General features: G+C 42.4%; 1 protein-coding gene across 1 annotated transcript in view; it reads left to right on the top strand.

Moving 5' to 3' along the window:
- Positions 1-15,912, top strand: part of dntt (deoxynucleotidyltransferase, terminal) — a 94,957-nt gene that overhangs the window by 52,691 nt on the left and 26,354 nt on the right. Inside the window, exons 10-11 of the mRNA XM_061040719.1 lie at positions 10,305-10,553; positions 10,973-11,056. Of these exons, the coding sequence (XP_060896702.1) occupies positions 10,305-10,553; positions 10,973-11,056 (333 nt within the window). The remainder of the gene's footprint in view (positions 1-10,304; positions 10,554-10,972; positions 11,057-15,912) is intronic.

The raw sequence follows: 15,912 nt of genomic DNA, 5'->3' as shown, positions 1-15,912 counted from the left end.
CATTTAAAAAGAAAGGCTTTTAATTTGAGTTTTTGTACTGTCTTAAATGAGAGGACTTCCTGTATGAATTCAACCCTGCTTCTATTCTGAACAGTGTCAACAGCTCAAATGAACGGTAACAAAGGTCAATATGTGATGTCATAAGGTCAATGTGTGATGTCATCAGGTGGATATTACTTTGGACTCGTCAGCTGAGCTGTCTGAGAGTTTGTTAAAGTGAAATGAGACACTGAAAGATGCAGCAGTGTCCTTCTTTTACATCACTGAGACTACAGGGAGACACTGAGGACGACTATCCTGCGAGAGACAAAATAGCCTGCGATTAATCAAATTTAAATTAATGAATCTTAATTCATAGTTAAGGTCAAAAAACCTAAAACATACCAGATGGTGCATTATACTGTGATGTGGAACTGAAAACAATTTTTCTGGTGCAATATTTCCTCTGAGCTCAGCCCGTGTGGATTGTTTCGGTAATGGGGCAAAAATCGAGTTGGTCACTTTTCCATAATTCAAAACAGAGTCCCTGAAACCTCACAGCAGCCTTCTTTTAATAAAAGTTAGAGGGAAAAGTGGTTCATGGCTCTGCCAATTTAGCTGCCTTTAATTGAAAGAGATAGTGAAAAGGTGAGTGAATCAGGTAAAAGAGCAATGGGACCATTCAATGGGCTTCTTTAAGAACTTCTGGCTGACCATCTGGAGCCCTGTAGTCCTCTTAATGGGAAATGGATCCTGTAATGTAAAATGTTCAAAAAAGAGAGGTGGCTGAGAGAGAAGAAGGAGAGACAGGAAGACAGGTGACAGAGGCTGATTAAAGTTGAGAGAACGCAAAGTAGAAAGCGAGAATATTCACCAAATGTGTGAGTGAGAGATAAAACACATGACAATGTTGACGGCAGACTTTATTTACATACACACAGTGCTTTGATTATTAGTTCCACTCAAATGATGACAGTTATTTGCTGCTAATGTCACAGTAATGTGACGAGTATCAGTGTGTTTAATTAAAGCTCAGTGCTTGTTAACACATTCTTTTAATGACTTCAAACAGAGGTCTTAATCATAATCATGGAAACACACAAGTCCAGCTGGTTCTCATTCACACCGACTGCTTCCACCTCATGCACATCTCTCGGGCTTCACATGAATGTACGAGGAGGAAAAACTTCAATAATAATAATAATAAACTTCAGCAGAAGAAATGGTTTAAATCACTTCAGTGTTAAACAAACGGGAATCAGTTGTGCAGCTACGTAGGAAACAGAAAGATGAATCAGAAGGATAAAATCACACTCTGATAAAATGATAAATAGTTTTATGTAACAGATTATTGTGATGCAGTAAAGTCCACTAACTCACAGCTATAGCTTGAGTCCATAATACTATTACTAAGTTATGTAAAGGACGAATACTCAAATGGAAACCAGCAGGTTTTTTTGGACATGGATGCATACAGTTTACAATCAAAGGGAGTGTTGTTTGTTTTTAACCCAGTGTCCCCGCCCTCAGTCCCCTTGTGGCAGAGAGAGTGCATAGCAGATGGTTTGTTTAGATAAATAATGTGAGTCAATTTGCTGACGTGGGGAGTTGAGGGGGGGTAATATAAGGTTTGTATACAGATACTGTATATAAAGCCTCTGTCATCATCATCATCATCTGTCTGTCTGTCTTCCTGTCTCTCCTTCATCTTCTTCTCTCTCAGCCACCTCTCTTTTTAGCCGTTTTTCCATCACAGGATCCATTTCCCATTAAGAGGACTTCAGGGCTGCTGATGGTCCTTGAAAGCCCAGCCAAAAGTTCTTAAAGAAGCCCATTGAATGGTCCTGTTGCTCTTATACCTGATGAAACGTACGCTCTAATTCCTGTAATGTTTTACAGAACTGATGATGACACGATGGAACAAGTGTAATGTTTACAAGTCGGCCATTTTGGCTCTAAAGCCTGGGAGATACCTCAGAATGGTTTATTTAATTTATATTATTATTAAGTGTCTTTGGTCTTTTTGTGTTAATAGCGGTGTCTTGTAAGCCTGTTTGGGGCTGGTTGTATTGTTTATGCATGACACATTGATAAACGGATTGATACACTCTGTGATCTGTTTTAGGTATTTGTTTTGAATTACGACAAAAGAGTTGGCTATTACTGTTTTGCAGTAAACACTCTGGTCAATATCACTTTCAGAAGATGTGCTGCACATGACATTCTGCACCATTAAAAAAAAGCCAGGGACAAGGTGTGCAAGGACTTTCCTTTGTCAACACAGTTTCCTTCCAAAGATAAATGAGTAGTTGAAGAGGGTCATGAGAGGAGACAAGTGTTTGATGAAGAGCAGGGCCGCTCTGTCTGGTCTAGCTGTCGGCTTCTTTCTGTCATCTCTGGGTTTAAAAATAACACCCCCCCCCCCCCCCCCCCCCCCCCACACACACACACACACACACACACCACACCTCCACAGAGCTCCACTCCGTCAGACGTCCATTCCTACGATAATTACCTCCCACTAACTGTATCACGGGGAGCTCTCAAAGCTCACAGCCACTCGCCGAGGAGAGGGAACGAGGTGACGGTGTGGCAGTGTGTGAATGTGCGGTGATAAGGAGGTAGAATGATGTGAGACGGTGAATTAGGCAGAAGGGCAGGTGTTAAAGGAGGCTTTAGGAGCTTACAGCTTCTCAGATGGCTCGAGCGACGAGGGCTGCAGAGGGGACAGGTCTGCAGGGACGAGGACACAAGAGACAGTGATTAACTGGGGGTAGCAGAGGTTGACTCTAAGTCGTGTAACCTTGTCATCTGCAATCAAGTCCCCGGGGGGCCCACGTGTCTTCACTCAGGACTAATATCACGAGCGGTCCCTGCACCCCCTCTTCAGCCTGCAGGGAGTTAAAAATACATCTATCCAGAAACGTCCTTGTAAAATCGGGTTCATCATTTTTCCTTCCCCCTCCTCCATGCCCCTCCTGCTGATATTCTGAAAGCATAACTCGGGGGCAGAGGCAAGGTCAGCCACCAGCTCCCGTGGCAGACAGATGAGATTCAGCTTGGCCCTGGTAATAGCAACAGAGAGACGGAGAGGCCCCATGTTTCATCCTCCATCCATCTATCATCTCCGTCTCTAAACACTGCAGAAGTTTTGCTTTCTGAAGGCCGAGCTTTGTATGCATTGCCACCATGATAATGTGATTCAGCTCAGGCTTTTATTGTGCCGATTTGGTGTGAGTCAGTGTGGTTAGGGATCGCAGAGTTTCCCCTGTGGTTGAATAAGTGATTCAGGCGGAGCTGCCCTTACAGCTGTGGGGTTATTTTGCAGTCAAATGGAGTTAGTCACTCTGAGATCCGAATACAACCGGAGCACTGAAGGCTACTTTGACTGACATTGAGAGGACATGCAAACCTCTGCACTTTAATTCCAGCTAACAGTCTCTTTTATTCCGGGCAAAGCTCAGAATCAAAGTCAAAGCGAGGTTCAAACAGCCTCGGCTAATGGGCGCCTAATCTGTGACTTGAAGGTGTGTTTTGAAGTCTTTCTGTGAGTCAGAGCGAATGAGAGATGAGATCAGAGCTCCTCATGTCCTGACACCAAAGAGTCAGCCTCGTGGATGCAGGTGTCTGCTGCGACCATCACACTGCACTGCAACAAAGAAAATTCTTTGATGGACATGGTTGGATTGTTAAAAAATCTGGATACCCTCCCTTGAAATGATCTATTAAAGCCTTTTTATTTTTTAATGCATCCCAGAGCTTCGTTCTTATCCTGTCATGTAAAAGCTCCCATGAGGAACTCTGAATTTGACTATCTTATGAAAAAAAAAGGGGTATGTCATGATTTGCTGATCCTGTCCTGAATGTGCGTGAACAATTCTCCAACCAGCAATCTCATCCTACCTCCTTTAAACAGTCATACTCAGTGTGAATCATTGAATGCATGAAACCTTTATGGCCCAGAGGGGGATTCGTCTTATACACCAAGGGCATAACAATAAAGATATGAAAGACATAAACTATATAACAGGACAGCACATAACAAACATGAAACAATAATTGTTAAAAATACATCATCACAGCATTTTAGGATTGAATGCTTGCCAAGGGTCTTCCTTGGCTTTGGTGCGATGGAAGAGGTGTTCTTCTGTACGTTACAGTTGCTCATGCACGGGCATGAAAGGTGGACAGCCTTCCATTGTCGAGAAAAATCCCAGGGTGTTCTGGCTGTATCTGACTAAAATAACTCATAATAATCCACAAAGTCAGTAAAGTTGCAGTCTTGTTCTGTGTTTTTCTCCGATGTATGGAAGCGGACTCAACCATGCGTCTATTTTAAATTTTTGGACTTGGCCTGTTTTGTAAACTGAGCACGCTTCATGATCACGTGAAGCCATGCATGTGTTGTATAACAATGCTATGCACAAGAAGTAAGCGTGCTAGGGCCCGGTTAATCCTGGAACAGTGTAACGGCAAACCAGTGGAGGAATGGGGAGAAGGCGGGGCCATTGTGCACGGTCCGGGGGCAATTGGGCGTAGTGTGAGTGCACTCTTAGTGTCTCCTTATGTTGTATGTTGATTGTTGGCTGGAATGCTTTTACTGCTGACAAGTTGCCCTCTCACAGGGATGATAAAGACGACCTTGCACCTCTGTAAGTCATACACAGTAGTGGCATCAATACACATTTGGGTCTATTTCATAATCGGTTAAAAACTCCTCACAGTATGTTTAAGTTTATCCTTGATGTTTATCAGTGAGGATGTTTCAGGCCTGAAATATTTAAATGGAGCCCTTTCCTAACCTTATGTTCTTGATTATGTGGAAGATTAGTCTACAAAATAATTATGTTATTCTGCAGCATCTCTCTCAAACTTGCTCTCCCTTGGTGTAAATATCTGTGTGAAGATGCTGGATCTTTTCAGTTCTGCTGAGTCAGTACTGCAGATCAGTGAAAACAAATGGCATTCTTTGTTTTATCAATAGAAACTGTTGCCTGATAATACTGCGATGCAATTTGAGATGTGCAATCTCGGTGATTTATGAAACCGTATTTCTATGAATTGATAAGCGAAATCATCAAGATGGACAGTTGTGTTCACAGTATGAGACAGTGACCATGCATCCATACATTTTATTTCTCTATATAATGCTGTGGTTATGAGCATTCTGCAATATATCAATAATATAAATATCGACTTGTTTTAGTTGATATCTCAGGATAACAAATCCAGTTTACTTGTGCAAAAAGGAACACTTACTGGCGATCTAGAAACAATAACAAGGGGCGCTGGTGGCCTAGTGTTAAGTGTGCATGACCCATGTACAGAGGCTTAGACCGGGTTCAAATCCGACCTGTGGCTCCTTTCCTGCTTGTCATTCTCCACTCTCTCTCTCTTCCTGGTTTCTGTCTCTAGTCACTTTTCTATCCCTAAATGTAAATAAAGGCATAAAGATCCCACAAATAAACCTTAAGGAAAAGATACAATAACAATGGTGCTGGCTGCTGTTGCAGTCCAGACCATGCATGCCATGTTACCATTGACCATACGTTAAGCCTGTTTCTATGTTTGTTTGTGGTTTTTAACTTTAGGGATACATTATAAATGAGTCTAGATCTCCAGAAAACAACCACAAATAACTTGATAAAATGTCTGGAGGCATGTTTTCATAGGGCTTCTGTAAATAAGAAGAATCCTTAACTGATTAGATATCCGTCTGTTCACACATGAATATGACATGCATCCATATATAAATATATATATATCCAACGTATATACCATTAAAGCTTTGTGGACACAGGTCCCTTTAATCCAGTGGAGTAAACAAAGGAGTAAAATCTCAAATAGAGAAAATACAATTTATACCATTTCAGCTCCCAATTTGGGAAAGCTGTGCTCACTTGATCCTTTTTTCTTTCAGTGCTCAAGAGGCGAAGCTGTGGGGGAAAGATTATCTTCCCGCTGTCCTCCTCTGTAATTCCCTCTGTAAACAGTTCTGCTGGAATAAGCTTACTCTCAGATGCTCGCTGACATTACCTGCTGCGTGGGAGATGATTACAGAGCGCTATTGGGCTAAACAGCCTCCGGCAATGCTGAGACAGAGGACTTGATGACATCCTGTTTTAATGCTAGATTTGTGAGCGTTGTGTATTTGTGTCAGGCAGAAAGAGGGAGACTCCAAAGTGTGTGTGTGTAGGCGGGAGGGCGGCAAACCTCACTGAACGGGTACCCATATTCAGCTACTTAATAGTCTGTCCTGCTGTCGCCCATAACTTCTTATTACTTTCCTCTGAAGGCATCACAATGATTCAGGGTCGTGTATAAATGCTCTGCCAGGAGGACCCAAAATATCTTCTTAAATAAGTACGGACCTACATCTGTGGCCTCGCGGATTAGATTGGTTGCAGACCTTCTCCCGCAACTTGTCTCAAGTGTGTCTCCCGGGGGTTTTAATTTCAGATTAGTCAGTGTTTAAGTGCTTTAATGCTGTCATTCTGGGCTCATTATCTAAGTGGGAGCTGTCACTGCCTTAAGCTAAGCTATTACTGAATGTAAAGGGATCTCTAAGAGTCCCTCTGCCAGCTTTTTCCACACAGAGGTGAATGGTTATCTCGAAATGCAGATGGAGAGCAGTCCAGGGGTGCAGCACAGGGTGACATCCTTTTTTTTTTTTTTGCCTGTGATTGCGTTTTAAACGAGTCAGAGCCTAAGGAGGAAAAATTGAGGTGGGGGGGTTGGTGTTTCCTTGAGATCTACTCCCATGTGACAATCAAGATTTTCCCCTCTGTAACTCCTTTGCCAGAAGAAGAGTCGCCCTCATCTGATAATTTGCACAGTGGCGAACCATTGGAGTGCTGGGTGGGTGTTAAATGTTTTGTGATTAACCTCAGTCATCGGGTTGGACAGGCTGAGTGGCTGCCCGCTGCACTCGCTTCCCCAATTATTGCTCTTTAAGGAGGGTGCAGTAGATTCATGGCCACTGAGAGGAGAGTAGTATCCCAACAATTACGCCGGGAGCTGGAATTCAATTGACAATTTGTAATCTTAATCGTCTTAACACTCCCACATCCAAGGAGAAGTATAATCAGCTGGGGCACGGCCAGGAGGAAATCAATTCATGCTCTTTCTTTCTTTTCTTTTTTCTGTCCCTCCTCCTATCACCTCGTCCACCCTTTTACATTCTCTCACAGGTTGAGTCTTTTATTCTCTTACTTTCTGGCACTCTCTTCTCCGCTAACAGCTTTGTTTCTCTTCGGTGAACCTCCCTCATTCTCTCTCTTCAACAAACTGACATCTTACTTGGCAGAGATTTCCATTATCAAAGGAGTGTGACCGTTTATCAGGGAATGGGCTTCAGTCATGTTGTACGGCTGACTGGAGGCTTGTCTCTCTGCTGGATCTAACACTTAGCCTTCTCTTTTCTCACCACTCGGGGCTCATCTTAGCCTGATGACAAGTCAGAGCAGATGTTCCCACGGTGTCTGGCATCTTTAGTCCTATGGCTTTCTCTGTTCTTAGCTCCGATGAAGAGTCACTGGTGTTCTTATCAAACTTCAATTAACCAATCAAGATGACTTGACTCTCGATTTTTGAATGTTTGGAATTTATTTAAAGTAGTTATACGGGCTAATTGGATGTCAGCCCTACAATATGTGTTAATCTGTTAGTTGGGGCTGAAGTAGCTCAGACTGTAAGGGGTTGGGTTGAAAGTTGGAGCGGTGCCAGGTCACTTCCCGAGTACTGCCAAGTGGCCCTTGAGCAAGTCAGCATACCACTAACAGCTATGGTGTGCTCCCTGTGTAGCAGCCCCACTCTAACATCTCTTCATTTATGCATGTCCACAGAGCCTGTTTGTGCATGTGTGTAATTCAGGCCAATGTTTAAACCAGAACGCTGCCTTTGGATAAAGGGAATAAAAGTTTTTTTGATCTTTCTGATGATTATATTAGCACACAAATGTCCTTTAAGTTTCTTTTTATCCGGGTATAAGGCAGCAACAGCAACGGACGCGTTTCGGCACTAGTCCTTCAATGCTGATGAACGCCTGTTAATTTACCAAAAAGGGAACCAAACCATTTGAAATCATTATGTTTTTATTTTAGTATGGCAAATATCCAACCTCAGAAATCAGAATCAACAATTTTCACGTCTTCATTTCTTCTTCAAGGCCTCTTTCTAAACCAACTTGATCTCCCAAAATGTGAAGAATCGGTTTTTCTGCCAGTTTTTCAGGGAGAGCAGAAACGTTTGGTTAGATAACAGATGTGAGAACTGCAGCGCTGACTATCTGTGACAAGATTCTAATGATTGTGAATCCTGTAACTGGAGTTTCTCTGTGATCGGGCTGGTGTTTTAAATGACAACATATGGTGACAAATCTAAACTAAGCTGGTTTCTCTGTAGCTGAACTCTCACCTTACCTGTAAGATAACAAGAGAGTCTTTGCTTTTTATGCCATTATGTTAAAGATAAGACAGAGGATAGAGGCAGAAACTGGGAAGAGAGAAAAATGTGGGGAATGACATGCAGGAAAGAAGCCACAGGTCGGATTCGAACCTTGGCCAGCCTCTTGGAGGGCAGTAGCCTCCGCACGTGGGGCTTTCACACTAACCACTATAGGCTACCAGCGCCAACCAGAGTCATCTGTGTTTGACACTGACAATATTCATTAAATTAAAAATGACATGAGTTTTTGGCAGGAGCAGCGTATTTAATGTCATCAAACGTTCTGCAGCGAATCAGTGAGAAAAGAGAAGCTGTTTGAATTGGTTAGAAAAAAGAGGGGGATATGATAGTCAGCTGGCAAACACCATGAATCTATTCAAGACTTCACTCTTATTGTGCTTTATGATCCCAGTTTGATCCTGGAGCACTAAGTAGAACATGATATATACTGTATAGTCATGCATGCCTACTTTTCCTTTAATATAGCAGGGCATCTATCAGGCCTGACAAAGTCCTCAGTGCTTCTGACCAAATGACTTCAGATATGGCATGGTTTCTGTGGTATCACTTTAGAAAATTGATGAAGGGAGATATTTGATAGTTTAAAGGGGTGATTAACATCTCCCATACAGGCTACGCCTCTGTACTTATAACCGTCTGTCAGCCAGTATCCAGCCTCTGATCCTCTGGTAGGGAGAGGATCAGCTCTTTTTGGCTGCTCTGTAGTCTGGGCTGCAGATGAAAGGTGACCGGCTTTTTGCTGTCAGGGCCCTCGGGTGCTCGCGTAAGAGACATACACAGGCTGTCCTCCTTTAAGTCCCTCGGCAAAACCAACGCAAAAGGGTTTAGCCGTTTTGCCAGACTTTTCATTTATTTAATGTTTGTATTAAAGTTGACAGCATTACAGCTTAAACTGCTATTAATGCTCATGGATAATGTGAAACGGACTGGTTTGTATCCTTGGTAAACAAAGACTGAGGGATACCTTCACCCGTGGTTTACTGAGATTCTTCTGTGTTTTGTTTTGCTGTTTAATGCACCGGGTTATTGCATCATCAGTCCTGCATGCTTCTTATTGGGTGGTACAGAAGCCACATTATGGTTTTTCCTTAAGGTTATATTGTATTGTGTTCATCTAAATAACTCTGTGACTTGAGTCGTGAAAAGTGCCATGTATGAATTGAAATTGCTGCTGCCAGGATTTTGACGAACAGCAATATTCGTGACCACATTACACCTGTCGTTGCTTCCCTTCACTGGCTACCTGTGAGTTTAAGAATTGATTTATTAAAGCCTTTCATGGCCATTTCCCTCCCTATGTCTGTGATTTGCTAACTCCCATTTAGCGGTTCCTTAAAGTTGACCGATTATGCTGATCCCCATTGTAACACTCTCATGTAGTGTTACAATGCTGGATGCCCATACTAAACATGGGCAAAGTTTCAACTCATGGGGTAAACGTATGTTTCAGTAATCCCAGGATAAGTCTGCAGGGGGCGCTAAACGGCTCATCCTGCAAATCACTCGATTGTTCAACGATATGAAACCAAGAATTTCACAAGACGGCTACAAGCCTCTAAGTAAGTTGGTGAACCTCTTACATAGGCTCTCTTCTCCCAGCACTGGAGAGCAGCCCTCCCCCTGGTAGCCCTGCAGCGTTCTGCGCCCCAGAAGGATTCTACAGAACTGGCAAATCAGAACAAAGTGAGAGTGGGGCCTTAAAGAGACAGCAGCTGAAACGCACTGTTTAGAGGGTCAAGCTATTCTTTAGGTTTCACAGTGGTTTAACAGCAGAAACATGTATTCAACAAAGACAACATAAAAAGCCAATAAACATATATTGTCCATCCTAATATTTTTAATTTCTCTCTCTTTCCCAGGGAATTCTTCTCTACACTGAGTACCAGGCCTCCACCTTTGATATGTCGAAGCTTCCCTGCCACAGGTTCGAGGCCATGGACCACTTTGCCAAGTGCTTCCTGATCCTGCGGCTGGAGGGCAGCCAAGTGGAGGGGGGTCTGCACATCGCAGAGGGGGACAGCAGGGGCTGGAGGGCAGTGCGCGTGGACTTGGTGTCGCCACCCATGGATCGCTATGCCTTTGCTCTGCTGGGCTGGACCGGCTCCAGGGTATGAAGGATTACACTCTGGCTGACAGTGAGCAGTAGCTGCAGGACTCCAAAAAGTTGGAGTTAGTGCATTTCATGAGCAATCATTCCTCCTGTGTGACAACAGCATGCTGTAAAATGTGCTACAAGGCAAGAACAACATCAAGGTCACCGACGGTGTAGTCTTCATTTTTAACAAAAAGTGATTCTATTCGAGGCAAAGTCCGACAGATACTTAAATAATATTAAACAAGAATACAAAGACTTTTAACAGTGCAGATTATCATATGAATATATGAGAAATATCTGACATAAAATACCTTTTTTTCTGGTTATCTTTTTGGATAGAAAATGAAATGGAGGCATCACTACTTTCTTTCTGTGCCATCGAAATAACTGAACAAAGATTTGGTTTCAGACCTTTGATTCTTTCTTCCACAGCAGTTTGAGAGAGACCTGAGGAGGTACGCTCGAATGGAGCGGAGGTTGCTTTTGGACAACCACGCACTGTACGACAAAACAAAGGTATGTAGTGCCACACTAGATCACACCAACAGGAACAGATTTATTTATTAATCAGCTTATATCATAAAAAAGAGTCATATGAGAGCCACAGTGCTGTTAGGACAAAGTGGTCCAATTCTTTGCCCCCAAAGTGAAAACCTCACCACAGATTGACTAAACATCTGCTCGACCTTAATCCTCAGATGTTTTTTCTCACATCAGGAGCAGTGTCTGTGGTCAACTTGAAAGTTTATTTGCAACATAAGGCGATCTGCAGATGTATTTACTATAGAAATATTTATAATCTGCAGCATAACCAATTTCTCTGCACTCTATCAATGTGCTCAAAATGTTCCAAACTCAGTGGCAAAGTATGCTAAAACTCACAAACGGCATGTCTAGTTGCAAATTAAATAAAATATTTATACACACATTGTTAAGCTTTGAAAATATGATAATATGCATTTAGGATATTTTAGTAGAGAATCACTTAAAAGTGTGAAATCACTGTGACACTTCAAACACAAATTATGGTGTTGTGTACAACAAACCAGGAAGACAAAATCTGATATTTTTCTGTGTACGATTTCTCTCCCCTGAACGTTAATTTGCCTCTTCCAAAGCTGTGAGAGGCTTTTCACCCTGTGTGTTTTTACTTCCATTAATCAGCAGCCTTACAGTTTGTGGGTCTGGATTTTCTTTGTGCCCACTTATTACAAATACAGGCATAGGCTTTTCTTTTTGATTGGACGATCCAGTGTGTGCTGTTTTATGCGGTCCTGGTCATATTGTGAGGTTGAGCAGACCTGTGAATAATAATCACATGTACAGTACGTGTAATCCTTTTGGTTTTACTCATAAATATGCATTACATTAAGTGTATTAGTCTGTTTTTCACTGAAGTTGTGTCATTAAATTGAATGGACATTTTAAATGTATTTGAAACACATAAATCTTACATTGAGGGCCACATACTTTTTAAAGAGAGAGAGAGAGATACAGAGAGAGAGAGAGGGAGTACATCAGTGACTGCAAAGGTCTTCTGTTCTGTGTTTTCCAGAGAGTCTGTGCCGTCTTGTAGCATTTACTGCAACATCTCACTTACCTGTTTTCATAATTGTTCTGTGGTGACATTGTTATTACTGCCTGGATTAAGTTTACAGAAAACAAAATAAAGTATAATGTCTGTCCCTTGAGCCTCCATACAATAAAATAGTTTTCTGAGGTTAGTCAGTTTGACAGTCCGACAATGACCTTCAGCTGGCGTTTTGTTTCACTCATAATGTCTCTGCAGATCGACTTTCAGATGTGAGGTCACAAAGGATGTGTGTTTAACCTGCATTGTTTCTAGTGGCCAGCAGGGGGCAACAGATGCGTCTGAAAAAAGAAAATCAGTTTGTATAGAGCTCTATGAGAGAACGAGCCTACATCTTAGTTGATTTATTACTTTAGGAAACATTTTCTTTGAAGTTAATTTGGTCTCAATCTGTAGATTCAAGTCTTTTTTGTATATAGCGTGATGTTAAATTTGTTAATTGTGTTCCATAGTCATAGAAAAATAGACAATGACAACCTTATGATTTGCAAGCTGTTACCATGGAGATCTGTCAACAATGATGGAGACATGGCAGTGAGAATTTTTAGACAGTTTTAAAAGACTGAGCGCAATTTGTGTCATCTCTCTGGGGGAGATGGATGGTGGTGGTGGTGGTGGTGGTGGGGGCTGTAGTGTGAATACATTTTTTATAGCACAGTGGGAGGTGTTCTAGTGTTGGCAGGCTTTAATGACTTTTCTGTATTCGAAACAAATCCCAATGTTTCAAAATGTAAAGGCACAAGCTTATTAAAGGCAGAATGTGCAACATTTTACACATAAATATTTCAGAAATCAAGTATCTCCTGTGTAAATGTCTCTCTGAATACTGTCGACAATTAGTGAGAAGCTCGAGTCCCGCTGGCTGTGTTGTTGTTGGCGCCATGTTTACATCATGTTTACATGGACGGGGAGGCCGGCTAGAGAAAAGAAGAATGACATATTCACTGCTTATTTGGATGTCACGTAAGAGTATTTAGGTCACGGTCCATCCATGTAAATTTACATGCTATGTGAAGCTACGAGCTAACTAAAGTGTGCTAAAATGAGCATGCTAACACTACAATGCAGGCCACAGGCAATCAGCTACAGCAAAGGACAATTTAGTCCACTGTTTGCGAGAGCCTCCTTTGTACAAATGCAAGTGGAGAGGGGTTGGAGGTGTGTCGCTGGAGGAGAGCGGAGGCTTCAGTATGGAGGAGGTTTCATGCTGGTGTTATTTGGTGGTATTTACTTGCAGATGAGTTCATGGTTCGTTTAACGAAATTCCATATGAAATAAACAAAATTGTTCTACCACACAGTGATTTCCACGCTCAAAGAAAAGGAGAGTAAAATCAATCAACAGAAAGCAAGTTAATCACCTATTAACCCTTTACCTGCTTTCAGTGCAAACGATAATTAGTTTTTGGTTGAGGAACATCTATGCTTTGTTGGAATTGTGCTTAATTGGAATCAGGTGGGATAAAACAGGTTAGGCGTTTGCTTTTCATCCCATAATTCAAAGTCTCATGCTGAGGTGTTAATTCAAACGTGTTAACATTTGACTTTCATAGATTACCGAATTTCCCCCTGGGATTAAAAAAGTATTTCTGAATCTGATAATTGCTAACCCACGATGAAACTAAACCGTCAGTTGTTGTACAAAGATACATTTAGCCGTGCTGAAAAGTGTTTTTTTTTGTCATTTGATGACCGGTGTGATGAGCACAGAGGCAGGGCAGAAAGATAGCAACAACTTCAACACCTGGCATACAGAGAGCGAGAAGTGATGGAGTGATTGTGTAGTAATATCATTAAACTAATAATGAAAAAGTAAGAAAACACCTTTTGAAACCAAGAATAATATGTGCTGCTTCATGCAAACAAGAAATGACAGAGTAGAAAGAGAAGTAAGGACTTCAGACATTAGACACTTTAAGGAACTTAAAGGCTGATCAGATCAGCTGTAAGCACAGCTGTTAACACCTTGGCAGATCATGCGTTTCCAAAGATAGATGATATATGAACTACATCTGCTTATATGATTATTGACTAACTGTGTCTGACTACTGGAAAAGGTTTTGTGATGTCATGAAGGGAAAATCTCCAAACGGTCTGTTTGAGCCCACATTTTCAGAAAATTGGAGCAGGCAAAAGATGGAGAGGATGGACTTTTCTCATCATTGGGGACGGACTAGCAAATCCCTGTTCCTCACAGACACAATATATATCGTTTGAGGCACACCTGGCTCTGATACATGTACCACCTCTTTGACTGTTGGAATGACATGAGAAATATTAAAGTAAATGCTTTAATGAGACAGTGGAGAAGCGTTTAACCATGAAGTCTGCTGATGTCTTCACACTTGCTATTAGGACAAAGATTCAGTTACTGTAGTATAATCACAGATTTAGATAACCATTTGGATAGTTTATAAAAACAGTTGATCGGTCTATACCTCTAGCTGTCAGGAATCATTATCCCCATGTTAAAACCAAGTGTGATGAGCTGGAGAACAGATGGCTGCTGCTTTAAAATGTTCCCTGCGGAGAGCAACAAGTGATGAAGTTTGGATCTTATATAACACATGAAGACTTTAGTAAGCTAAAAAAAAACAAATGTTTGCTTGAAATGTATTTATCTCTGAAACAACTTGCAGTCATACATCAGCAAGTACTTCACATCCTCCGCTCTTCTCTATCCGGGAAACACTCTCCAGAGTGTAAACCTAACAAAGGCTTGACAGGGCTCTTCAGCTGAAGGACTCAATTATTCAGCAGGGAAAAGTTTATTCTACTGACAAGACGACAACAAAAATTCCAGGGAACTATCAATCTTCGTGACAGGCTTGTGTTTATCTGATCCCTGCGACTTGTGCATTGCATCCTGCAAAGTAGCCCCAGCTCATTTCCGATGCATAGGGCAGAGCAGCAATCCACTCGAGTTGTGAACGGAGCTGGACAAGGGTGTACGGCGTATCAGCACGCGGATCGACAGGAGAGACACCCTGTCACCACAACGTCCCGTCAGCCGCTCCCCAAGGGACAGAGGTCAGAGTCTGTGGGATCACTGGGTGGCAGCTTCCTGACAGATCTTATACAGGAGCAGCCAACTCAGATGGTGTTTATTCAAATGCAAGGGCAGAGTCAGGCTTGCTGACAGTGCAGCCATCCGTGCACTGGAGTGGACAGGAGGAGATCTCACACACTCATGCCTGCAGAAAGCTTGCAGGTTTTTTTTGTTGAAGTTTGAAGAGGTAAGGCGGGACCTCAGGCAGTTTAAAGCAAGTGAGAAGGGTGAGATTTACAACGGATAACCATCAGCCTGGCAGAGATTTAAAAGTGCAGTGGAGCTCTTCATGCACAAACGCTCGCTCACTTCAAGGTCAGCAGAAAGCTTAACAGGCTACATTTAGACACTACAGTGTGACCCATACTTCATTCTCTGCTCCACATCACAGCCATAATTAACGTAATGAAGATCAATTAACTGTCCCTGTGTCTGTTCTGTCACTGCCTGCACACAGCGCTGACTGCTCCCTCTCTTGGCTGTGGGCAGGAGCGGAGGATTATTCCCTCTTTTTGACTGCACTCATTGCTGTTAATTGGTTGGACGTATGGCCGAGGAGAGCGCGATAATGGCGTTTCATCTTTCTCGTGTCCCTTCTAATTGGCCGGTGGTTTTGGGGAGGTTTGGCGCTGCTCGTGTGGCTGGTGTCAGAGGAACGGCAAAGAAGAGAGGGGCGTTGTCTGATGAAAGGGGAGACGTCGCTGCTTAGGACCAACGGCGGTCATTTAGAGGA

The sequence above is a fragment of the Labrus mixtus genome, chromosome 6 (assembly GCF_963584025.1).
Source record: "Labrus mixtus chromosome 6, fLabMix1.1, whole genome shotgun sequence".
Classification (NCBI taxonomy): Eukaryota; Metazoa; Chordata; class Actinopteri; order Labriformes; family Labridae; genus Labrus; species Labrus mixtus.
This window is presented reverse-complemented; position numbering and strand designations above follow the sequence as displayed.